We start from the raw sequence: 26553 nt of genomic DNA on the forward strand, positions 1-26553 counted from the left end.
GAGCATCCAACTCTTGGTTTCGGCTTAAGTCATGATCTCAAGAGTCATCGGATCGAGAACCACATCGAGCCCCGCGTAAGGCTTGGCACTCAGAGCAGAGTCTGCTTGAGATTCTCTCTCTCCCTCTCCATCTGCCCCTCCCCCTGTTTGCACTCAAAATAAATAAATAAATAAATAAAATCTTTAAAAAATACTCTCTTCTTGGTTGAGTTACTGTTACAATTATTATCAGTACAATTGGTCAAAACAACATAAATTACAAATTTTGATTAATAATTACAAATTATAAAAATTAAAATGTTATAAATATATGTCTTAATGAGATAAATGGGGCTTTGTATCCTTTTTAGGCTTTCTCATTAATTAATGTATACATGATTGAATATTGACTTAATGCTATATTTTTAGATGTAAACCCTGAAAAATCTTGTTCCCATAAATCCATAGAGAGGAATGGGAAGAGTTTATATAGCCAAGTTGCTCAGCCCTTTGAGCACATTCTGAGTTATGCAATCACATGGTGAGCCATCATCAAACACCATTTTTAATGATCTGCCAGTTGATAACTCCTCTAAATTGGTAAAAGCAAAGAATTGGAAACCACTTGACTTGCAAAAGCATTTGTTACCCAATCATTAGAGTTGTTCATTCACTATCTCAATTTCTGGGAAGAATTCCAAAAGTACTTTACCAAGACTTTTCAAATAATTATTAATTATACCCATTGCTCTTTCAGTTGGAGCACCTTGGGTTATCCAAATTATTCAGAAAGGATTAGGAAAATCAAAATATTATTACTTTCATTGCCAATACAATTTTTAATAAAATATTTGTGTTTGTTTCAAATATGTTTTATCAAAACTTTGAAGTTACAGCTTTTGCTTATTTAATTTATGGAAAACGCCCACCCTATAACCTAATTGGCAGACAGTTCTTTCAGCCAAGCCAATCAGCCAAGACAACTTTTTCTCAATATAGAACTGACTTCATTTTTAATTACAAAGTGTTTAGATATGTTTCAAGAAATGCTAAAACAACACTGACAAATAATTATAGAAATCATTCTCCAAGGGAAAATGCTAAAAACTGTTAATATTAAAATAATGTAGAGCTGAAATAAAATTTGGTTTATTTGTATATATTATAAAGCCAAGATAAAACAATTTATTAAACTTTTAATAATGCAAGGCAATATGTAGCTAACATTGTAAATTACTTATAAATCTAGGAATGTAATAAAAAGGCATTGTATTTTTTCAGTAAATAGGTGGGTATATGTATTGAAATTTGGTGTTCATTTTAGGAATAATTAAAATTTCAGAATAAAAATATTAGAAATTGGGGCACCTGGGTGGCTCAGTAGGTTAAGCATCTGACTCTTGGTTTCAGCTCAGATCATGATCTCAGGGTTGTGGGATCGAGCCCCATGTCGGGCTCCATGCTGGACATGGAGCCTGCTTAAATTCTCTCTCCCAGGCGCCTGGGTGGCTCAGATGGTTAGCATCTGCCTTTGGCTCAGGTCATGATCCCAGGGTCCTGGGATCGAGTCCCGCCTTGGGCTCCCTGCTCCTTGGGAGCCTTCTTCTCTCTCTCTCTCTCTCTCTCTGTCTCTCATGAATAAATAAATAAAATCTTAAAAAAAAAAAAAAAGATTTTTCTCTCCCTCTGACCCTCTTCCCACTTGTGTGTGTGCATTTTCTCTCTCTCTGAAATAAATAAAAAAATAAATATTAGAAATCATTTGATTATTTTAGTAGCTCAAATGATCAAACTTTCCTACATATTTAAAGAAGGAAAAAGGTATTTACTGCTTAAATCTAATTAGTCCAGCTGCTAGCAATTAATTTTATCTTTTGCTAACAAGAAGTAGAAATTAGTATAAATATTTCACAAAATAATGTTGACAAAATAAGCTTTAACTGCTTTCTTAAGTAATGTGTACCATATCTGAAAAAAAATCATGTAAAACTTGCATCTGTGGATTTTATCCAATATATCTTGAAAAACTTAGTCATTCTCGAAAGTATTACAGCATTTAAAAGAATCGATATCATTAACCTTTAGAATCTTTGGCTCTTCAAAGATGTTTTCCTTCCCAATGAATGACATATCCTAGGGTTGAGTATGAGATATAGTTGAAAGGAATTGCTTGCATTTAAATTTGTGCCCCCAAAAGCCATTTTGAGTACTTGATGTGTCCAACCAGTTCTCTCTTTGCTTTGTCTAACAAGAAGTAGGCACTCAAGAGCCTTGCACAATCTGGGAGTAAATAGAGATAGAAGGGAAACGATAAATTGAAAACTTTCAAAACCACCCCTCTTATACACACACGCTACCATTCTACCATATATCTCCACACTGGGCAAAACACAATTTCTAATGCCTTTCTCAACAGAAATATGTAAGAAAAAGCACAGAAATAATTCATGGAGGCCTATGGGTTTATGGTTTAGGAATGAAGGCTTCTTCTTTGATCTCCCCAATCCTACTGCCACTCCAAGGTTTTACACAGCAGGGCAATGCGCTCTAAGATTTGGGATGGGTGGGAGTACGTCCTTCTTTTGGAAAGTAATAGAAGGGATGTTAGAAACTGTGTATTATTGGGAGGATCATTTTGGGAAAAAAAACAAAAATTGAAGATCTGGAGATAGATTTCCTTAAAAGTATATATGCTTGCATTTCTTCTAGAAAATCTTTGGGAACCTGGAGAATGCGATGCCTTTGAAGTGGTCTGAAGACTTCTAGCCAAAGGTACTTCAAGAAGCCCAAATCAATGCAGCCTGGGGTGGCAGAAACAAAGTGTTTAGAGGGGAGCTAGAAATTAAGAAATGTTGAAAATGCTGGATGGGAAAGTATGCAAACCAAGCAAGTCATTGGGAAGAGATTATAAATGCCTGACTTTGCAGGAAGAAGTAAACATATCAAATTCCCTTCTGTGAAGAAGGAGACATTTTTCTCCCATATGTAGTAAACATGGTGCCGCAGTTAACCTATGGTGGATGCTTTTCCCCAGTGAATGAATTTCCACAAAGCCTTGTGGATGATGGACAACTGAAATAAACTGATCTCCTACCACAGATGCCATCAAGGTGGTGCCTGTTCCCAACCCTCTGTTGCTCCACTGCAGGTGAGGATGTGTTAAGGCCGTTGGCAACTCTAAGATAAAGTCCTAGCATGAAATGTTGCCTGGAATTCCTGCCTTAGGGGCTGAGGATTGGTCTGTTTTAACTCTCTGTGAGTGCAGGAGTAGTGCTGTGATACTATTGTGTATCCAAGGTACTAACTAGTTCAAGCATGGTTGGGAAAGACCAGTACAAATTGAGCCTGGAAGGAACCCCTCCCACTGCTGGAGAGACAGCCCTGACTACAGCTTCCCAAGAAAACATGACCACACACACACTGTGATGAGACCCTTCTGGCTAAGATGAGCACAGTAAGAAAATGGAAGAGAATTATATTAATGTTAAGTATTTGGGACTTTGAATTATTCCTACAGGTAAAGGGATGCAGGGTTTTTGCTTTTTTTTTTTTTTTCTTTGACTTTATTTTCTCTCCAAGAACTTTACAATGAGACACACTATTTCTAAATTTTGGACATCTTTCTATTTCTCATCTGGCAAGCACAGATTATCTTTATGTTACAAGTTAGTTGCATTGCAGCCTCTGATTACTTATATTGGACAACATAGCTGAGCAAAATCTGAGAGTGGGAAATAGGACCGGAAAGCAAATTTTGAGCTTTAGTTACAAAACGTCCTTAGAGCCAACTTAATGGATGTAATATCATGAGTCATTTTCAAGCCTTCTGGGAGCAGAGTCTAAATTTCCTACTGTGATTCCACAAGGATCTACAAAGAGGTAGGGGTTGTTATTTGGAGGAATGGCTTCACGAAGGTGGGAAATATCTTCCCCACTGGCGACTGACCTCCTCCCCTGAGGGGCTCAGCCACACTCCAGCCACACCACAGCCCAATGGATAAGGCCAATAAGACATTTTAGGACAGGAATGGTCAACTACTAAGGGGCACTACTTGGTCCCCACTACTCCTGTTCTCTAGTAGGGATTTCAGCAACACACCTCTGCTAACTTCACTCCCTACCTTTCTATGTCACCCTACCGAGAAGGTAGGGATGAGTTTGTGAGTTTGGAAGGAAGGAACGAGTATGTTCAGCTTAGCACCTGTCTCTCTTCTCTTAGGAAGCGTCCCTCTGGTCTGAGCTCTGTCACAAGATAGGTGCTTGTCCCTCAGGTGAGGCCTGAGGCTGACCAGCTGTGCCTAGGACAGGAAGGGGAAATTTAGCTGTGAGATAAAGTTTTAACTAGTTCATTTAGCCACAGAGCCAAAGATGCATTCCCTAATCAGTTTTATTAGACTAAAGATGCTATTTGAAACTAAAATCAGAAGTAATAGATGGAATAAAAGGATAAATTAATATAACACCTACCCACATGAAGCTGAGTCAAGGACTCAAGGTACAGGAGAGAGCCAATTTATTCAATAGAGAGTCCCCTAGAAGTCATTTTTGAGTAAATCAATTTTTCTAAGTTAAGTCTTCTCTTACCTCCCACATAGCTAATCCTTTATTCCCAGATAGATTAATCATCAATGTTCATTAATTTCCTATTGGTGGCTCCTGACATTTAAACTTTAAATTTTTCCATACCCACCAAGTAGTTAAATTATCTTAATACATGATTCATTAGGTGACCAGGGGGCTCTTTTAGCAAAGCGTGCTGTGAGCTTCTCTTAAGGCAGAGCAAGTCTCGAGTGAAGAAAGCAGCTGACACAGTTAGAAGAGTGCCACCAGTTACTCATGGGTTGTCTCACTTAATCCTAATGACAACCCACTGCAGAGGTGAGGACAGGAAGTAACTGGCCCAAGTCTGCATATCCAGTAAGTAGAACTGGTGGGATATGAACCCTGATATGCATTCGAACTCCACGCTCAGTCCCCTACCCCACCACTCCCATGTCCATAGAATGCCATACTACCAAGACTGGAAGAGACCTTGCAACTCACTCATCTCCTGCCAATGTCCTCTGGGCCTGGCTTGGCCAGCTCAGGGACGGGGACTTCTGAACATGGCCCCCTGCAGGGCAGCCCTGTTGTTAGCCCTAACCCATAGAATGTCCTCTAGATTTGGCTGCTGGCCTGAGCTCCTTCTTCCCTTCAGGGTCCCCAAACACAGAATGCTGGAGGTGGCAGAGTGTCCATCCTTGGACGAAACATCCTCTGCTCCTCCACCTATTGCCCATAGACCTTGATCTTCAGCCTCTCCTCACCCTTTCAGGAGCCTCCTCGGAGTACAGCCATTGCCAGTGATGCATCTGGGGTCTAGAACTGGACATGACATTCCAAGATGGAGCACAGCAGTGCAGGGTAGTGCTAGATTGTCGCTGCCCTCATCGTAAGCATTGTTCTATCATGGATTATTTTTGTGTGTGGTGGGGATAGGGGTGGGGAGGTGGCAAGAGCACTCTTCCTCTGCTCAAGAGCCTCCTGAGTGCAAAAAAAGTTTTGACCAAATTGCATTTCCTGAAAGGCCAGCATCCCAGAATAAGTGATCAGGTGCTTTAAGAATAAAAAAGATTTGCTGTGACTCTGTAAGTTTGGAACATATTGCTTAATATTCATTCATTAATAAGTCTTTATTGAGTGCCTACTGTAGGAGAGGTACTATCCTGGTCACTAGATATATATACCCATGAACAAAACAAACCCAAATCCCTGTCTATGGAAGCTACAGATCAGACGAGAAATACTATGAATGTGTGAAGACCTTTTAGAAGACTCTCAATGCAGAAGAGCATATCATAGGGAAAATTCCGATGCAAGGACATAGGCTTAAGTCCCTTTATGTCAGGATACCTCAAATATGGGATCCTCATATAATTATTAACATCCTATAGAACGTACAATGTCACCAGTTTAAGAAACACATGCTTACAACGCTGAACACAGATCACCTTGCCTTCAGCCAATGTATCTCCTTATGTCACTGCCATTTGTCTGGAAACATCCTAATATATGTTTAAAAACAACAACAACAACTAAAGATCAGCCAAAAAGTATTATGAGCACAGGGAGCCCAAACAATAGGAGGGCATAGCAGACACAACGGTGCAAGCTGGGAGGAAAGAGGGCTTATCGGGAAGCTAAGGAATATGCAGGGCAGACAAGGAGAGGGAGGCCAACGGGAGGCCAAATTTTTTTTAAGATTTTATTTATTTATTGTCAGAGAGAGAGAGCACAAGCAGGGAGAGCTGCTGGCAGAGGGAGAAGCAGCCTCCCTGCTGAGCAAGGAGCCTGATTCAGGACTTGATCCCAGGACCCTGGGATCATGACCTGAGCCAAAGGCAGAGGCTTTGACTGAGCCACCCAGGGAGGGGGGCCAAATTCTAAGAAAGGAGCAGCTGATCCAGCTCAGCTCCCAGGCAAGCATCAAATGACCCAGGTGGTCAGACCCGGGATGGGCAGGATTTAGCCAGGCAAGCAGAAGGACCAGATCAGGAATTCCACTGTGAATAAGATCAGGATGAGGGAAAAACCAGAAATGGGCCCAGCAACCCCAAGAAACCAGCTACATAGCCCATAAGGTCCAGGCAGGCTCCAGGCAGAGCCCAGGGAGCTTTCCCCAGGGTTCTGACCCAGACCATGGAAACGACACCCTACCCCATTGCCTCCTGGTAGATTGACTACTTCCAAACCCGCTGGCTTCTGTTTATAATCCAACATTACTTTTCAAGTTTAGCCCTTTTCACTGAACCTGATACTTCCAGGCAAAAGGGCGCAAAAGTCGCATAAAAAGCATCAGTTGGCACGTGTACCCCTGCTCAAAAACACCTCCAGTCTCCCCTTCCTCTCATGACTATCTTCAATACCCCTGCTCTTCACTCCCTTGGCTTTTCCATCCACTTCAGCCCCATGTTCCACAGGGACCCTCTGGGACTCGAGAGCTCAGTCTGGGATACCAGCCCCAGCTTGAGCCACCACCCACCCTGCACGCGTCAGTCAGCATCTGCACATCAACTCCAAGGCCAGCCCCAGCAGCCCAGCCCTTGGCCCTTCCTTCCCCTCATCCCAGGCTCCTGGGACAGAGCGGCCTCTTGCAGATCTCCGGGGGCGGGGGGGTGTGCAGGGTGAGAAAGCGTGGGGCCAGCTGCACTGACCAGCAGGTGAGCCAGGTCAGAAAAGCTAGAATGAGCCAGACACACAGGAAGGAGAAAAAAGGAAAACTCTGGGCTCCCTGGAAAGGCTGAGTCTGGAGAGAAGCTGATAGGGGAAGGGAATTGCTATTCGTGGAAGGCTTTTATTTGGTGGTGGGAAAAGAATGGCAAAAATGTAACACAATATTTCTGTAACTATAAATAACATGTAAATACCTTTCATAATGAAAACCTTATGGAATCTGCTTTTCTGGGAGGCTCTTAAAATAGGAAAAGGCAACGGAGGGAAATAACATATATTTAATCCACACTATGTTGTTTGCTTAATCCTCTCACTTTTCTTCTGGGGAAGGTTTTCACTTTGTAGATGAAGAAAATGAGGCCTTTGAGACGTTAAGGCACTTGCTCAAGGTCTCACAGTGAGCCATAGTTTGAAAGTAGATCTATCTGGTTCTAAAGCCCTCGTTCTTTCTAGAATCAGGCACAAGCCTGCTTAGAGGCGGGGGCTGGACTATATGACCTTTCTAGATTCTTTTCTATTGCCGGATTTCTGGAATTGGCTTGTTCCCCACAGCTGTCTCAAGTCTTTCAGGACAATACGGATCCATTGTGTGTACTATGGACAATAACTACAGAGATTTAAGGTGTCAGGGACAATGCTGAAAGTACAGTTGGGAAATGCCAGCTTCTGCCACGGCCTCGCTGTGTGACCTTAGGTAAGTCTCTTCCCTCTCTCGACTCCAGTTCTCACATCTGGAAAATGCAGATCTGGGCTAACTCGGCAAGCCTCGAGCTCTAACAATCCTGTTTGCTAGGTGCTAGGGTTCATTTTGGTAGCCTGAGGAGGGTGTCCCCCGAGAAAGGCACATCAGAGCTTCCCCCAGCCTGGCCGCGTGCCTCTGCCCCACCCCCACCCCAGTAGTCCACGCAAGTGCCCCTGTTGGCAGCCCAGCCCACACCAACCTGCACCTCCCGGGTCAGGGCCAGCTCCAGCAGCTGGCCGAAGTGCTGGCCCAGCGTGCTCAAGGTCTCACTCACACAGGCCTTCATCGACTTCAGGACATGCTCATTCTCAACCTGGAGGCACCTGGGGAAAAAAAATCATGGCATGGGCCACGGGGACGAGCAGGTATTCAGCCCAGAGCCATTGCAGGGGCCAGATCTGGGCCTGCCGCAGGCCTGCGGGTGTGCGGGTGTGCGAGGAGCCTAGGGAGACATCATCGGCTCCAGGGGAGTCAGAGATGGAATATTCCATAACCAGCTCATCCTTTGGCCAGAGAAGTGCTGGCCAAAATGGGAGCTAAAAGTCCAGGTCACTAGGAAGAAAGTCCGAAAGAAAGTGGTCCAATCCATACCTCTGGGCTTCTAGATGAGAGAATCCGCCGTCATTGCACCAGGGTCTAGGGATGGGGTGTGGGAGCTGCGGGGCTGGGGTGGGGGGAGGGGGGTGCTGCTGTTGCTAGGTAGGCTGGTACTCACATGCAAGATGTATGGGAATAGTCATGACCCTTGAAGAAATGGCTGTTTACAATGGCTGTCTACAGAAAGGAGCCTTAAAAATTTTCTCCCCAGGTAGGAAAAACAGGGGGTGGGTCAGGTTTAAATTTACCCCTAGGGCCTGAGAATGTTCCACTGGAAGGCCAAAGACCAAAGACCCCATGGGGGTCCTAGGGGGTGCCAAGTCCCATGTTTCTCTTACAGGGCATGGGGGCTAGAAAGAGTAAGGGAGAGTGTTAACATCCACCTGGGTGTGAATACATGTGAGGCTGAGTGTCTGTATGTGTCTAAGTGTAAACATATGTATGTTTACGTGTGTGAGATACAGAGAAGAGAGTGTGAGTGTATCTCTGTGAATATATGAGTGTGTGTTTATATATCTATGTAGGGGCAACTGTGTCTGTGAAATCCTTGTCTATGTGTCTGTGAGTGTCGGGTGTGAGTGTCTGCTTTCACCTTGCCTTGACTTTAGGGATCGGGGGAGGGGGGTGCTTCCCAAAGCTACAGGAAACCTTTTCTTTTTTATTAACCCTCAATAATCCTCTTTTTTCCTATGCGCGGGCCTCTTCTCTTTCACTTTCTTTCTAGGGCCTAAAAATGGGGCAGAAAATCCCAAGGGAGTCTTTCCAGGTTGCTGATAAAAGTCAGCAAAAGGAAAGTCCTAGAGCACCACCAGGCCTCCCCACTCGCTCTCTCCCTCTGGAAGAAGATACCAGCCCCTTCCCCTGCCTGAGGACAGGCTGTCCAGTCTCACCCAGCATCCAGATTTACCTCTCTGTGATCGCTGAGAGCTCTGAGCATTTCTCCATTAGCAGTTTCTCAATCTGTAGAAAAAACAGAAAAAGTTTATTCAATTCAACAAGCATTGGCTGAGGACTGACTTTTGTGTGGCGCCCTCTGGGATATAAAGATGAAGAATCCAATCATCTGATTTTGGAAACAGGCACATCAACCATAACACAGTGTTGTATGGATGGCAAGACAGCATCGTCAGCTTCTTTGGGAGCTCAAAAAAGAAAACCAAGCACTTAGTTATGCTGGGGATCTGAGGAGCTTCCGAGAGGAAGGGGCATTTGGGCTGGGCTGCAAAGGATGAACAGAAGTTTACTGTCTCCAAAGTGGAGCAAGGAAAATGGTAAAGCAGTAAGCTGGGAAGTGAATGCCAAAAGAAAGAAACACAATGACAAGGGGATTTTCAGTGCTTCACTATAGGCTTGGAAAAGAAGATTTCAAATCATGGGCTTCGGAATCAGAAAGACTTAGACTGAATTCACTGTATAACTTTGGGCAAGTTACTTAGGCTCTCCGAGTTTCTGTTTCCTCATCAATACAGTGAGGACATCACACTAGCTAATATTTGTTCAGCAACTGCTTTTATTTTTTTTTTAAAGATTTTATTTATTTACTTGAGAGAGAGAATGAGAGACAGCACAAGAGGGAAGAGGGTCAGAGGGAGAAGCAGGCTCCCCGCTGAGCAGGGAGCCTGATGCGGGACTCGATCCCGGGACTCCAGGATCATGACCTGAGCCGAAGGCAGTCGCTTAACCAATTGAGCCACCCAGGCACCCTCAGCAACTGTTTTTAATGTTTTACATGTAATAACGTGGTAGTCCTCACAACAGATCTATGAAAAAGGCACTATTATTATACTCATCAGAGTGATGGAACTGGGGCACAGAGAAGGTAAGTAACTTGCCAAGGTCACACAGCAGAGCTGACATTTGATCCCAGACAGTCTGGCATTAAAGTGGGTGCACTGCCCCACCGTACAGCCTCTCGTAGTGGTTCTGTCTGCCTCGCATCTAGTGCAGGTTAAATGAGATGGGTGTGTGAAAACACCTAGCTCGAAGCCTAGGACATGGTAGGTACTCAGTAAAGGTCCTTACTATCTTCCCTGCTTTTTGGAAGTGGAGGAAGGCGCTGGGGCAGGAAAAGTTCAACCTCCACACACTTTGGACCCACGCTTCTAGAAGGCATCCCCCTTCCGAGTGCCCACCCATGTCCATCCCGGGGCAGCTGACCTGGCCCATCTCCTGTGAGGAGCTCCTGCTGCCAGTGCTGTACTCGCTGACCATGGAGCGGGCATGGCAGGTGAGACGCACACTCATGCTATGGACGCGTGCCCAGCGGTCCTGGGCGAGCTTCTGCCCGATCCTGCGCAGCTCAGTGCTAATGACCCAGCCCCTCTTGAGAAGCAGCTGCAGGGGGTCTCCGGGGCCAGGGCCACCAGCCAGGATGACATCACTCTGTGCATCTTCCTCCAGGCTGATGGGCTTTGCCTGCAAGACGCACATGCACTCACATTCGGTCATGAGCTTCAGGTCCTCCATCCAGCGCTGGACCGAGTCCACCTGCATCAGGTGCAGCCTGCAGCCGGGGAACAGCATCACAATGGCTGTCAACACACCACAATTTCCAAAGGTTTCCATTTCGGGCCATCTGATGTTTGCGAAGCACCTACCATATGCTCATCACTGTCTCTTGCGCTCACTTACCTTAACCCTCTGATCTCCCATTAACTCCAGCTCACAGATAATAAGACTGAGGCACAGAAGTTTTGGAAGCAGATGACCAGACAAACAGCAGGCCATGAAGTCTGGCACATTAGCAGACTACACTTACAAGAAGAAGAACACAGAAATAGCCTCGATATCAAATACTGGTTATGTCGTTAGGAGCTATGGCACCGCTATGTGGTCAGAGTGTGAAACTTTTTATTTATTTATTTATTAAGATTTCATTTATTTATCTGAGACAGAGAGAATGAGAGACAGAGAGCATGAGAGGGAAGAGGGTCAGAGGGAGAAGCAGACTCCCTGCCGAGCAGGGAGCCCGATGCGGGACTCGATCCCGGGACTCCAGGATCATGACCTGAGCCGAAGGCAGTCGCTTAACCAACTGAGCCACCCAGGCACCCCGTGTGTGAAACTTTTTAAAATAGTGCTTTCACAAAGAGTGGCCCAAGACAAACATGATTAGAAAGGGGGTAGAGAAGATGGAAGAACATCTGATCATCATGTTCTAGAGACAGAGAGCTGAAGCAAACTGACCTAAGGGCTTCTAAGAAGCAGGAAATGAACTAGTCACTCACTCACTGACTCATTTACTCTGAGAACACTGCAGTGGACAGCTGTTTTTTTCCTTCTAGGATCCTTCCTCCTTCTTCTGTCAATAGCAGAGGCAAGTTACATTGCTGCCTCTTGGTGTGGCGGCCTGGGTCTCGGCTGTTCCCTCCTCCCAAACACAGGACTTGCAAGGCTGCTAAATCACGGCGCCTGAGAACCAGCACTCGGCACAGAGGAAGCCTGTGGTGCTGGGTGGGGAAGAGCTCTGGACCCCTTGGGCGGGACCCACTCACACCCCCTTCTTTAGGCCTGGAACGGAAAGGGCCATGGAAAGGCCACAAAAGGAGCCAAAGGGGATCAGTGCCACCAAATTGCCCCTGAGCCCTTCCCGGGAGGCCTGATTAGATGTCAGACTCGCCATTTTGCCGCCCCAGCCACCCCCAGCTCACACAGAGGCACACTCCATTCTTGTCCTTTAAGACCTTTAAGAACTAGAAAGAAAGTGGGATTTCAGAAGCTGTGTTAATTAAAATCCTAGTTGATTTATCACTTGGCCGCTAAGAGAAATGGAATGACAAAACTATTGATTTCTCTAGTAACTGCGTTATTTGGGCCTGCGAGTGTCTGTGTTTGCAGATATGAACTCATTTAGGTGTCTGTCTGTATTATCAGTATGCCAGTGTCTGGATGTCTGGCTTGGAGCTGGTGTATCTCTACCTGCGCAAATCGTCCGATGATTGTGTGTGCTTATAAGCCTTGCATCAGATAAACTCGATGACTAAGAACAGCTGGGGTGGGCCTTGAGCGTGGGCTGCATTTAATGACTCAATCCCAAAGTAAAGAGTATAGAAAGGGGACGGAGGAAAAGTAACTTTGCAGTGGAGAAACCTGACATAACCCCATCCTACTCAAGTGATCGAAAATGAACCTCACTGCTCATCAGCCACATTGACAGCATGTACCGTACTTCTGATAGGATCTGATGAGGAGGGCTTTCTTCTCCCAAACATATAACCTTAGTCTCATCATAGGAAAGGCCTCAGGGACCGGCGGAGGGACAATCTACAGAATACCTAATCAGTACTCCTCAAAACTGCCAGCATCATCGCCAACAAGGTAACACTGAGAAATTATCAGAGACCAAAGGAGACAAAGGAGATGTGATGACTAACTATAACAGGATCTCCTGGGTGGAATCCTGAAGCAGAAAAGAACCTTCATGGAAAACTAGTAAAAGCCAAATGAAGTCCGGAGTTTAGTTACTAGTAACAGACTAATAATGGTTCCTCAGTTGTAACAAATGTACCATGCTCACGGAAGATGCTAACAATCAAGGTAACTGGGTATGTGGGGGGCCTACAAGAGCACTCTGTACTATCTTTGCAACTTTCTGTAAATCTAAAACTATTTTAAAATTTGAACGTTTCTTTAAAGAAATGAGGTTCCAGGGAGAAAGGTAGAATCCAGCTGACAGGCCTGAGGGTTCCTTACTCCATTCCCCCCCCCCAGGAAGAATTGCATTTCCATTGCTTTTCCTGAAACAGGAGCCCAGGCTGAAACTGGCTGTCTCTCTGGTTTTGTGTCATGAGCCTCACGGGAGGAAGACCTAGAGAATGTACCATCCACTGGAGCTGTCCACTGGAGCAATCCAAGCTCCAGCAGACAGGTAGGAGGAACCTAGCTAAGGAGCCAGGAGTGGAGGCTTCCTCAGAGAACCTGGAAGTAGAAGGAAAGGGAGTCCCCGGTTGGGCTAGGGGATGAAAGTTGTTTTCTCAGGGGAAAGGAACATGGCAAGCCTAGGTTGGCTTTGTCTTCCAGTTGGCCCCATGATCTGCTCTGGAGCCCACCAATGGCTGATCCCAGGCAGGCCTCCTGGACCTGCATCAGGGAGGCTCCCTCGGGCAGAGTCAGGCCCTCAGATGCCTCATAATGATCCTGCTCCCTCCTTAGTTGCCTGAACAGGCTTTGAACCAGAGCTCCCTGGGGCTGGAACAGCCTACTGTGGAAGGAAGGGCCTTGAGCATAAGAAAAGCTTCCACAGGCCCAGGCCAGCAAGGCTTATACATTAGCATGCAGGAGCATAAAGAGCTGGCTCTGCTACTTATAATCTGTGTGGCTGAAGGCAAGCTACTGCTGCTTTTTTTTCCCTTTTTCTGAAATTTTTATTGAAAAACATATGCACATAAAGGTGAATAAATTATAATATCAAGCTGCAGTTTGACAAATTTTCATAAGGTCGACACACTCACGTATCCAGGAACCAGGTAAGAAACATTATCAGGGGGCACCTGGGTGGCTCAGTTGGTTAAGCGACTGCCTTCGGCTCGGGTCATGATCCCGGAGTTGTGGGATCGAGTCCCACATCGGGCTCCTGGCTCAGCGGGGAGCCTGCTTCTCCCTCTGACCCTCTCCCCTCTCATGCTGTTTCTCTCTCTCTCTTTCTCTCAAATAAATAAATAAATAAAATCTTTAAAAAAAAAAAAAGAAAGAAAGAAACATTATCAGCATCCCGGTAGTCTCCCTTGCGCCCCCTTCTGGTCACTCCCCAACCAGGATAACCTGTATCCTGACTTTCTTAACAACATACATTAGTCTCTTCAGTAAGTTTCTTAACCTCTCTGAGCCTCAATTTCTTTATCTGTAAAATCAAGATTATAATAGAACCTTCCATACCAGATAGATGAAAGAATTACATTAAATGGTGAATGTGAGGGACTTAGGACATTGCATGGCATAAAGAAATGCTCAAAAATGTTACTTCTCTTTGCTGTCCTTCCCCCATGGAATGCTTCAGCACCTACAATAATTACCATCATAATGGCTAGAAGTTTCTGAGCACATGCCACATGTTGAGCCCTGTGCTAAGTGCTTTACGGGAATTATTTAATTTACTCCTCAAGACAAGTGTCTGAGTTAGTAGTATTATTATTCCCATTTTACAGATAAGGAAGCCAGGGTGAGAGAGGTAAAAATCACCCAGGTAGAAAGTATTTGCACTCACATTGAAACTTTGGTCTCTCTCACTCCAGAGTCTACTCTTAACTTCTTAACCTCTTTGCTTTGCTGCTTCCCGCTCTAACAACCCTTCAAAAAAAAGACGTCAAGAAGCAGAGAGCAAGATGAGACAGCCTTAACACAGGGAGACAGGAAGGACAATTTTCCCAAGCAAAGAGTTCTGGGGCTGCTTATGAGCAACAGGAGGCAGAAGGGAAGCTGTGAGCCACTGGCTCTGCCTAAAGCTCTGGGGTACAGGGTGGGCCAGGATCCCGGGCCCCAGAGATGCATTCACTGCTTTCAGGCCAAACCCACTCCTGGCTGCCCAGTGGCAGGAGTCGCCTTCCAGGGGAATAGCCGCAGAGGCGAGGACAGACAGAGGCGCCTTCGGAGAAAGCAGAATCTGGTTTTCTTTAAGAATAAGCTTAAAATAACTTCTATTTCTAGAGATTGTTTAAACAAATACCTCCTCTTTCTCCTCCAAGGAGCAAACAAACATACTAAGAAGAATAAAGTGAGCAGATTAGTAAGCACATAGATCCCTGCCTCCTCTTAACCTCATTTAGTGCCTAGGCCTCAGGCCCCATCAAGCAGGTGCAGACCCCCTTAGGTCCAGGGCCAACTCCAATAGGGCCAGGAGGACATCAAGAGGTTCTGACCCACCAGCGTGGAGGGGAAGATGGGTTGGCTGCTCAAGGAATGTATATACCTCCCACCCAGCCTGATTTTACCCAGTGTGCCCAAATTACAACTAAACCATTGAGACTATAATATAATTGTGTTTAGCATTTAAAAAAATAGAGAACTGAATGAAAAGCAATTCTGAAAACAGAGGAAAAGGGAAAGTAGACAAAACCCACCAGGAATAATAATTAATATTTATTGGACCCTTCTAGTACCCCAAGGATTGTATCATTATCATGCATTATTTTATGCTCACAATATCCTGATTAAGTGCACACTTTCCTTGTCTCCATTCTACAGATGAAAATACAAAGGTGCAGAAGACTTATATGACTTAAGAGAGTCAGAGCTCCCTGCAGACAACCTGATTCCAAAGACTATCTACCTACTGACCACACTCTACAGTTTCTCCACCTGTCTCTCTCTTCCACCAACTTTGAGGTATCCTCAAAGGCCGGCATTGACCTCTCTCAGCATCACCAGCACTCAGCACAAGGCCTAACACATGGTAGGGATCAGTAAATATTTAAGCGATCAAGTAAACCAGAAACTGCCTGGGAAACATGGATTGTAAGCCTTGCCACACCAGCTGGAAATATTTTCTGGGCTTGTAGGGGTGTTACAAGATGAGCATGAGTGCTCTGGCCTGACACATAGGAAGCCCTTGAACTCACGCAATCCTCTGTACTGAACTACGTTTCAGGAGACGTGCATACCAGCTTTGGCTGGCACGTCAGACAAAGTGTAGATGAGCTCCCTGCAATGTGGTACGAGTTTAAGAGTTGGGTAAGCAACTACATTCCACAAAAGCCAGCATAATAAAAACTTACATAGTAAATAGAACTACGTGAGCAGATGTCAGCAGACTCAGAGAAACCTTTTGTACAAGTCATTTTTCAAACATTCCTGTACTCCACTAAGCAGCGCTCTGGTTGCCTAAAGCTTGGGTCCTTCGCAACCACTGTCCCAATTCTCAGAACTTCCAGGCAAATGGTAAGGTGTGGATATAGATACTCAAGCCCTGGGGGAGGGGGCTGGCTAAAGGGAGATCTTAGCTCTCACGGGAAGTGCCTGTCCCCATAGGACACCAGCAACAAACACAAAATATCCTCACCCAGTTCAGTAAGCCTTAAAACATTAAGCAGTGCCTCTCAGACAATCCCTGGTTGACCTGATTCACTGAAGCACTACTGATGTTAGGCATGTGCCAGGCTTTGTGCTGGTCCCTGCCCTCAGGACACTCACACCATCTAAGAGGAGAGACAGACATAAATAAATGTAACCCAACCTCATTCTCATCCCAACACCATGCACCACACATCTCAAGCATTTCCAGGAGTCTCCAGAGTTCATCTCATATACAGTTGACCCTTGAACAACCCAGGTTTGGACTGCACGGGTCCACTTACATATGGATTTTTTACAGTGCAGTACTGTAAACGTATTTTCTCTTCCTTATGATTTTCTTAGGAACGTTTTCTTTTCTCTAGTTTACCTTATGGTAAGAATACAGTATAGGATATATGTAATATACAAATGATGTGTTAGTTGACTTTATGGTATCAGTAAGGCTTCTGGTCAATAGTAAGCTATTAATAGTTAAGTTTTGGAGGAGTCAAAGGTGACATGTGGATTTTCCACTGTGTTGGGGGTGGGTGGTTCAAAGGTCAACTGGAGATTCTCCCCCCAAATCTGTCATCTTTTCTTCCTTTAGCACCCCTACACTGGGTATTACCCTGGCTGTCAGGTCCTGCCAGGCCCACCCAGCATGGCTACCTTTCCTTCCGAGGGTTCTCATGCTGTCTGACTCCACTAAATATCTCAAGCTGCTCACAGTCACCACTTCTTCTCTTACTGCTGTGTCTTCTGGGAACCATCATGCCACCATCAGAGCCAAGCATGCCACTGCGTCTTCTAAGCATCATGTGGCTTCTGTGGGGTATCACTGTTCCCATCAGAGCGTAAGCTCGGGAGCTGGATTGCCTGGATTAAATCCCACATCTGCAACTTGCTATCTGCATAATTTTGGGCAAGTTACTCAATCTCTCTGTGCTTCAGTTCCCTCATTGGTAGAAAGGAAATGATAATAGTACCCAGCCCCTAGGCTTTTTGTGATTATTAAGTAAAGTGACTATCTACATATACATACATATGCATATATGCAAATATGTATATTACTTGCTTAGAATAATGCCTGACAGGAAGTATTATACATGTTAATTGTTATTAGAGAAGTTTCAACTAAAGCAGCTGTTTCATCAGAATTTAATTACTTCAGAGTAGAGAAATAAGGAAAATTCTGGGAAGATGGCCATCAGGACAGCAGTTTTTAAATCTTTCTAAATCCCCACATGAGAAACTGACAAACAACAAAGATAACAAAGCCAAAACCCTATGGATAAAATTTACAACAAAACTAGATAATAAAATATCCCCACAAACCTCGAAATACAAGCAGGTGGGGATTGACCAGTCACAGCTACAAGACCTGCTAGGAGTCATCTGTCCAAGAGGAAGGAGGAAGCAGTGGGGTGGTGTCTGATGAATATGAGAGAGGAGAGCCCCGCCCCCATAGTCACTGGGTATTTATTGGAAAACATAGCATGACCATTCAAGAATAGTCGCTGAACTAGAAGGGGATTTGCCTCTCCAATATCAGGTGAGTGCCAGGCATCTACCAAGAATTCTCAAAACTGACCCAGCAGGAATCTCTTCTCTGTTATAACAAAGTGCCATATGGAGAAGAAATTTCTGGGAGCAAAATCAGAATTGAGCAGGACCGGGACCTCAGAGACAAAGGTGAGCGATCCATGGAAGGGGTGGTAGCGGAGTTGGAACTCTCAGAAAGCAGATCACCCAACTTTAAACCTTACACAAAAACAAAGCTGGAGGGGCGCCTGGGTGGCTCAGTCGTTAAGTGTCTGCCTTCGGCTCAGGTCATGATCCCAGGGTCCTGGGATCGAGCCCCGCATCGGGCTCCCTGCTCAGCGGGAAGCCTGCTTCTCCCTCTCCCGCTCCCCCTGCTTGTGTTCCCTCTCTCGCTGTGTCTCTCTCTGTCAAATAAATAAAATCTTTAAAAAAAAAAACAAAGCTGGAGCTATATGGATTGAGAACAGCCTCCCTGCACCCCGCCTCCCTCTAAAAGTTCATGAAAACTAATTTCATGTAAAAATAAGCAACACAAAAAATTACTGAAGTCTCATCCCATGCATAATCATTTTAAAAAGAGAATAAATAAAATAAATAATATCCCTACAATGAGAAAATACCAGGAAAATAGTCTCACAAAACAGAAGGAAATGTAATGTACTAGTTCAAAATGAATTTAAAATTTTTAAAAATGATGTAAGATGTGAAAGAGAAACACAAAACCTCAGAAAGGAGATATCTTAAATAAGAAAATGTCATCTTTGAAACAAGATTAAACAAGAAGAAAACGTGGGATAATGCCTTAAGAAAATCAAATGCAAAAAAGAAAAAAAATGTTTTAAATTTTTTTAAAAATGAAGAAAGAGATAAAAATAGATTTGTGAGAAAGTGACAAAGACTGACGATGGGCAAAGAAGATCAAACATAACATACAATAAGAGTTCCCGAGAGGGGTGCCTGGGTGGCTCAATCGGTTGGGCATCCAACTCCTGATTTCAGCTCAGGTCTTGGTCTCAGGGTCATGAGTTCAAGTTCTGTCTTGGGCCCCATGCTGGGTGCAGAGCCTACTTAAAAAACAGAGAGAGAGAGTTCCCTAGGGAGGAACCCAAAACACAGCAACAAAATACATGTGAAAAGCTATGAGCTGGGAGAATGTTCCTGGAAAAAAAATATTGTTTCAACTATATACTGAAAAGGCATACTCTGTACATGAAAGCAAACATACACATATTCTAGTAAGATTACTGGACTTTTAAAAAGAAAGACAGGAAATCCTTTGTTACTTGTAAGGAACAAAAAAAATAATGCTATCATCAGTTTGGTTTTTTTGTGTGTGTGAGGGCAACACTTTATACTAGAAAAAAAAGTAGAGTGACTTTTTTTTAATAGAGAAATAAAATGTGAGCCAAAGACCTTATATTCAGCCAAAATGACTTTCGAGTATGAGGTGAGCAGGAAGTGACCTCAGCACCAGCATGTTGGAGGACAGTCATTCGAGATCTTGGATACTGGACACTGATTCACACAGATGACGAATGAAAAGGGACAAAGATGAGCCCCCGATTTTTCACTTGAGCAGAGGACAGACAGGAGAAACAAGTTCAGAAGACAGCTCAGTATGAGGCATGTTGAGCCCAGTGGGCCCATTTCTTCCTTGGAGTCCAGTCCCTCTCTCTGGACTGTCCTCACGCAGCACTTCATTCCAGAAACATCCAGGCACTCCCAGCATCCACGCAGGGTGTATGGCCCACACACTCACATAAATCCCACCCTGAATGCTCATTCAGTCCTTGGTGCCCACTATGTGTGAGGACTGTTCTAGCTGCTTGGGATACACTGGTGAGCAAAACAAACATCTCTGCCTCTCCCCCTAGGGCAGAGGGCAGTAAATATAATAATAATAAATATAATGAATGAAAAAGAACAGAATATGTTAAAAGCAGACCATTTCTCTCTGAGTTAGAGTATGTATGGATGAGATTGTTCCTGCAGGAGGCAGGGAGGTAACTGCCATTTTCAACGAATGGTCAGGCTCGCTGAGAGAGTCCTGGGCAAAAGCTTCTGGGTGGTGGGAGTATTGAGCACGTTGAGGGTACTGAGTAATCCAGGCAGAGGGACCAGAGTGTGCAAAGGCCCTCCTTGGGAGTATGCCTGATTTATTTGAGAAAGGGTAGGGAGATCAACGTGGCTGGAGCAAGGGAACAATGAGTTGGACGTGAGCTCTGATCTAGGCTAGATCACAAGGGGTCGTGGGAGCCACTGTGAGCACTCCAGGTTTCCCCTGCATAAAGAGGAGCATTCCTCCCAAGCATCGGAGGAATCTTGTCACCAGATGTCAGCTGGGTCCGCCTAGCTCCTATGCCTCTCTACAACCCAACCTGGAAGGCTGTCTCACTAGGGGCTTTGTAAAAACAACACATTGATTCATTTAGTGTGACTTAACCTCGCTATGCAATGAATTGTAAACTGTTTACTAAACAGTTAATTTAAGCACAATTATTTACGCAACAAGCTATAAATAATTTACAGTGTGGTTAGGGTATTAACTTCTAACCCCTCTTCACTAAGGCCCTGGTGAGGCCCCAGCTACTTGGGGCTAGAGGAAATGTTGCTTCTCTGATCTTGTTCAAATCTTCCAATGTTTTCATTGCCCTGCTTCTGATCCACCCTGAATCCCACACTGAGCTGCATTGGCACGGGGCCTTTCCGTGCACTAGGTCTTTGCAACTCTCCATCCCTAACTGCTCCAAGTTCACGTTGCCAGTGGAGAGCCTTCATGGCATGTGGTGTTGGGCAGCTCACAGAAGTCCTGTTCCTAGCTTGCAACTGACCCATGTGGGCAATGCCGGAACCAGGAAGGAGGCTTTCTCTCCTACAGTGGACTCTGCAAAATGGCTCTTGCACCCACTTATTATGCTGGGGTTGGTCTCTTTCCCTGTGTGATCTCTGTGTTCTCAGCCATCTCTGGGGCAGACCCTCTGCTCCACGCTATAGTACGGGAAAGAGTTTTCAGATTGTCTTCCAGAAACCCCCACTTCCACTATTCACCCTACGCACTTTGATATATGTGTCCCCTAGCATTTTCTGTTCATTAAACTGTCCGGTATAACATGGTAAGAGAGAGTTAATCCCTACATTTCGGGTATTTCCAGATATTTCCAGGAGTATGGGTTAGGGGAAATGAGGCCCGCCAATATACCCTGAGGCTAATAACTAGGAATAATTAGCGAAGGGGGCATGGATAATGCCACTAAGTCACTTTGCCCCATCCATTTCTCCAGGTTGTGGCTTTCTATAGGAGGGTCTGAAGGCAGGGAAGAGAGCTGACCACTCTAAAAAATCAACTTAAAAAAACCTAGCATAGTTCCAAACATGCTATAAAGAAAACTTTGAGTACCTTGCTCGAGCCAAGCATGCATCAAGTGCTTGCACATACGATCCCTGTCTTGGATTCACAGAAACACTCTTTAGTATCCCCATTTTACAGAGGAGGGAAAACTGAGGCTCAGAGAGGTCAATGGCAGAGCCTAAATGTCACTCTAGGTCTGCTAACTCCAAAGCCCATGTCCTCACCACCCACCCCCCCAGTCTGTCCAGGACCCCGGTGGAGTGCGCTGTTGTTTCAGAAAGCCAGGGAACATGAATTTGGCTCCAGGTAACTATTTCCAATCCAATAAGCCGGTATGCTCATTGGACAACTGCCCACTCTCTGATGACTCAGAGCCTATCTTGTTAACTCTGTCAAACTCAGGCAGCTTAGATGTGCCCGAGGAAGAAGGGGGTGCCAATTAACCTTCCCTGGCCTTTCATTAACTCAGGAATGACTCATTTTTAACCTCTTAAAAGGCTCCATGTGTGTCTCAGCATTGCCAGCGTACGTAGGAGAGCCGGGATGATGGTACTGACAGCAAAAACACCTGATGACACACCATCCCCCGGGCCCCCTTCCCACCTCCGCCTCTTCACAGCCGCGCGCTCGTGCTCACAACACTTGCCTCCCTGGAGTCAAGGTCCCCTGACCTGCCTTCCCCCTCCTTCCCAACCTCTGTCCCAGCCACGTGGAGTTCTCTCAGTCCCTCGGCCGTGACTTCTAGCCCCCCTAGCCTCTGCACAGGCTGGCCCCTCTCTCCCCATCTCCTCTTCACCTTGCCGATGCCCATACACCCCCGAAGTCTTGCCTACGTGTCTCTGCCGAAGTAGGTTGCTCTGACTCCGAGGGGAGCTTATGTCCCACGTGTCCCACAGGTCTGTAGCACTCCGTCGTTCCCCCATTGTGACGCCAGCCTTGATTGCTTCACTACTGGGTTCACATCTGCTTCATCCACTGGACTCTAGGGGCAGGGCTCATGTCTGTCACAAGGTCCCTACGTGGCACCCTAACACAGGACCTGGTACATTGAGGATGCTCGGTGTATGTTGATGGAACTGAACTAGGAATCCAGTGGGAATAATAATAACCAAAACTGTAGTGCGGCCTCACTGGCTCGGAGTGAGAAGCAAGATAAAACCCTGAACCACGACTGCCAACCTTTATGAAGGCTGGGCTTCGTGCCAACTCTCCTGTGGATGGCTTTGTGGGTATTATCTTATTTGTTTCTCATAATGACCCTACGAGGAGGACATTCTCATTGTCTTATGTTTACAGTTAAAGAAACCGAAGCTTGGAGAGGGAAAGTGAACTATCCGACATCCCCCGCTGGTAAGGGGCAGAGTCTGACTCTGAACCCAGCCCATCACACTCTAGACCCCACGTGCTTAAGCGCTACTCCAGGCTTTAGGAAAGGTCGGGCCCTGTCCAAATGGCATGTTTAGCACTGTCAGGTAAAAATTATAAATGCATTCGCACACACACAAGTTCAGCGTTAGCCTGCCCTCAACCTTCACAGCTCTCCCACAGGACCTGATGTGTAGACTAAAAAGGGTTTAGCTTTGTCTTTCCCATTCTGTTCTCCTTCCTTTAAGGAGAGTCTTTTCATTTGCCAAAGTGGAACGTTTAGGAGAATTCACAGATCGAATATGTCAGTTGCCATCCTGGTACCTCTGCATAGTTCTGGAAAATGCAGTTGACAGTAGACAAATCACCACTAGAGGGTTTTCCAAGAGCCAGTCTACACTATGGGCAAAACTCTGTAGATTCAACAGTGTCCAGTCCCCACCACTAGGACCCCATTGCCTCCACCACACCCTCGCTCCACCTCCAAGCCTCAGGCTCTGACCAAGGTTCTCTATCCCCAGTAGTGGGCAGACTCTGAGGACCAAAGATCCTTCATCTTGGGGGTCCACGTGTGGAGCTGCCCTCCAAAAGGGCCCCTACGGGCAGAGGCCAGAAGTTGCCTGTCCCATCAAATCCCACAGCTGGTGTGTCCTGGGGCCAGGCCTAGAGCCCTGATGTCCTAGTGCTTTCTGCGTACCTGCTCACCAGCCTGTCCTAGGAGCTGAGGACAAAAGTAACCAGGAGAAAATTCCAGCACTCACAGAGCTCAGCTTAGACCCCGAACAGGCAAGAAAGCACCAGGAATCCACTCTAGTGGTAATTCCGACAGCAGCTAACGTGCAATGAGCCCGGCAATGTTGTAAGCCTTCTCTATGCATTATCTTTTTTATCCACCGCCCGCCCCTGCAATGTGAAAGAGAAAACTATTATTGCCCCCATTTACAGATGGGGAGACTTCTATCAGAAGAGGTCACATGGTGAGTTAAGTGGTAGAGCCATTACTCAGACCCAGTCTGCGTCTCTGCTCTTATCAACTAAACACCACACGGTCAGCACGAAGCCGTCAAGAAGCTGTGAGCACGACGGCCGAGGACCACAGGAGACAGAGGGCCTGACTTGGCCTGGGAATATGTACACAAAGGAAATGACATTTGCCCTGGTTCTTAGAGAAGAGGAGTTGGCCAGGATGACAAGGGCAAAAAGACCTCCGCACAAACGTGGAAAAGCCTAGAGGCATAAAAATAGAAATAGGCCAAGGAGTTTCACTGGACTCAAGCATGGGTGTGTCTCTGCCCCCGTGGCCAGGAAGGGCCTAAAGGGAGAGATAGAAGACAGGTGATCAAAGACCGGACTTGATTAGGAATTTGGACTTAATCTTAAAGACAATTTAGAGCCACTGAAAACACTGTAGAGCAGGGCAGTGACCTCATTGTGCAGAGAGTTAGCAGAAACTGGACCAGAGCAAGGTTAACTACAAGACCGAAGGCTGACCTACCTGGAGCTGGTGGGCATAAAGCAGAGAGAGGATGGAAGCCTGAGCTTGGCAGTAACACAGGAGAGGAAGTGGCTGGTCTGGGAAGGAGAGGAGAGGATGTGAGAGTGAAGGAGGGAAAGGAGCAAGGCTGGCTCCTGGGTGTCTGGTCTGGGTGAGATAGAAAACCCACGCAGGGAAGAGCTAGGTCTCATTTTGCTTGGTTCTAGGGCGAGGCATGATGACAAGCGGGATACACAAGGCCACAGCAGATGGGGGGCCCAGGCCTTACAGAGAGGTCCATCAAGGACGCCCCCAGCTTTCCCAGAGAGGAGACTAGGCCTGGGGAACCTGGTATGGCCCCACCACAAGTCAGTCCACTCCCAGCCTCGGCCACCGTGCCGCCACATAATGAGCTGCTCTTCTCAATTTTGGAGTCTAGGGACTGCAGCTCATTAAGGTTTGGACTGAGTTAGTGCTGAGCATCCCATAATTGCATAGCTCGCCTGACTCTCTGTCATTAGCTCTCGGCTCCCTGGGCTCCACCTCTCCTATTGGATTTGCTGATTGACCCCAACATAGAAAGTCTGGCTATAAAGGGCAGCCCTCGCTGTGTAGTGGGGACTGCCTGCTGGTCCTGAACCTTGCAACTCCCAGTGGTTCAACCATCCTCAGCCCTAAACTTCGAGCTGCCATTTCCCTGCGGAAATCTTTCCTTTGCAACTCCAAACGACTGATCTGATTACTCACAGAGAGGAAGGGAATTGAAAATCGAGGTCAAAGCAGATGGGCTGGCAACAAGTCACATTCCCTTCATGGTAGAAAATCACCACAGTCAGGACAGGGTAGGGTCTCTGGCCAAGGAGCCTGAGGGGCCAGGGGCCAGGACTGGAGTTGGATTTTCTCAGTTTCCATCACGAACTGGAATCTGAGCCTGATGCTGTCAAGATTGCCCCCATGGCTGGGGAGCAGGGAGGGCATCGCAGACAGTGAATGGGACTCCCAGGAGCCCTCCCAGTTCTCACCAGAGCCCTAGAGAGAAGTGGATGCCTGCTCCCTGAGTAACCCCCTTGTTCTCTGATGGCGGCTTTCCTGGACATCTGGAAGAAGGTGACCAAAACCTAAAATCTGGGTTTTCTGCAGTCTGGCAGATTCCAAACACAAAGCCAGATGTAACCACAATCATCTCAACATACCAGGGTACTGGTAGGAATGATTTTTTTTTTTTTTTAAGCTGGAATTATCCAGGGTGGAGTTGGAATAGGGGAAGGGAAGAGTGTAGTCTCATACCAAGAAATTGCAATATGAAACAATGGGCCCCCTAAACTGTTTCTAAATCAGGGGGAATTAACTACCCACCCAGCAAGCAGGGAGGCTTATCAACAATAAAGCACCTTCCATGTACCAAGCGCTCTTACCTTCGGCCCCTAACAGCACATTGATGGTTGGAGATCACCATCCCCATTTTATGGTTGTAGAAAGAGGCTTAGAAGCATTACATGACTTGTCTAAGACCTCACTGCTAATAGTCATAATAAAGTTAACATGGATCAAGTGTTTATTACATTCTGGGCTCTGTGCTAAGGGCTTGATTCAATCTTAATTGCTCACTTAACCTTCAGAATAATTCCATGAGGTCCACATAACTGAGATTTGGTAGGTTAAATGACTTGGCCAAGGCTACACACTGGGTAGATAGAAATAAGAATCCAGGCAATATGAGACCAGAGTCTGGCTATGATTATGCTATGCTCTTTGATGTCTTTAGCAATTGAGCTGATATTCAAACCCTCAAATGTACAGCCAGCACCCTCTCTACTATGGTAGACTGACCTTCCATGACATATCGATACATTTTTAAAACTTATAATCATTAAAGACAATGGTGTGTCCAGTCATTTTTCAAACCCTTGCCCCATTTCTTTCTGGGAGAGAATTGGATGCATGTTGTTTGAATTCAGGACAGAACTGTGGCCCACTGGCCCCATCATCACATACCTCTGACAAGTTTGCACCGGAAGGACTATCAGAGCAAAGAAGCCAGGGAGACCATGCAAACGGAAGAGGGAGTGGCCCTCTCAGGACTTCCAGCTGCAAATAGGTTCCCTCCTACCCCTCCTTGCCCTGCCTCTGCTTCTGTCTCTTAGACGGCCCCCTTCAGTCATCAAAGCCCATCACTGGGGAAATGCAGCTGTGCCTGACCCTTCAGATACCAAAGGGAACAATTTTTCCCAGCTCAGCAGACCCACGCCCTAACCCCCAGCTGCTCCTACCAGTTCCTCATCCCTAGCTAATCCGACTGGCCTGGCC

General features: G+C 45.9%; 1 protein-coding gene across 4 annotated transcripts in view; it reads right to left on the bottom strand.

Moving 5' to 3' along the window:
• The window catches only part of INSC (INSC spindle orientation adaptor protein), a 122655-nt gene that overhangs the window by 57230 nt on the left and 38872 nt on the right, over positions 1–26553 (bottom strand). For 2 of the 4 annotated variants that reach the window (XM_034995055.1, XM_034995056.1), the window contains 3 exons: positions 10688–11033; positions 9438–9490; positions 8133–8256 (listed from right to left, as the gene is read on the bottom strand). In XM_034995055.1, the coding sequence (XP_034850946.1) occupies positions 8133–8256; positions 9438–9490; positions 10688–11033 (523 nt within the window). Of the gene's footprint in view, positions 1–8132; positions 8257–9437; positions 9491–10687; positions 11333–26553 lie in introns of those variants that run through there. The other 2 variants (XM_034995057.1, XM_034995054.1) reach the window with 1 other exon arrangement.

This window comes from Mirounga leonina, unplaced genomic scaffold, assembly GCF_011800145.1.
Source record: "Mirounga leonina isolate KUSES-001 unplaced genomic scaffold, KU_Mleo_1.0 Mir_92, whole genome shotgun sequence".
Lineage (NCBI taxonomy): Eukaryota > Metazoa > Chordata > Mammalia > Carnivora > Phocidae > Mirounga > Mirounga leonina.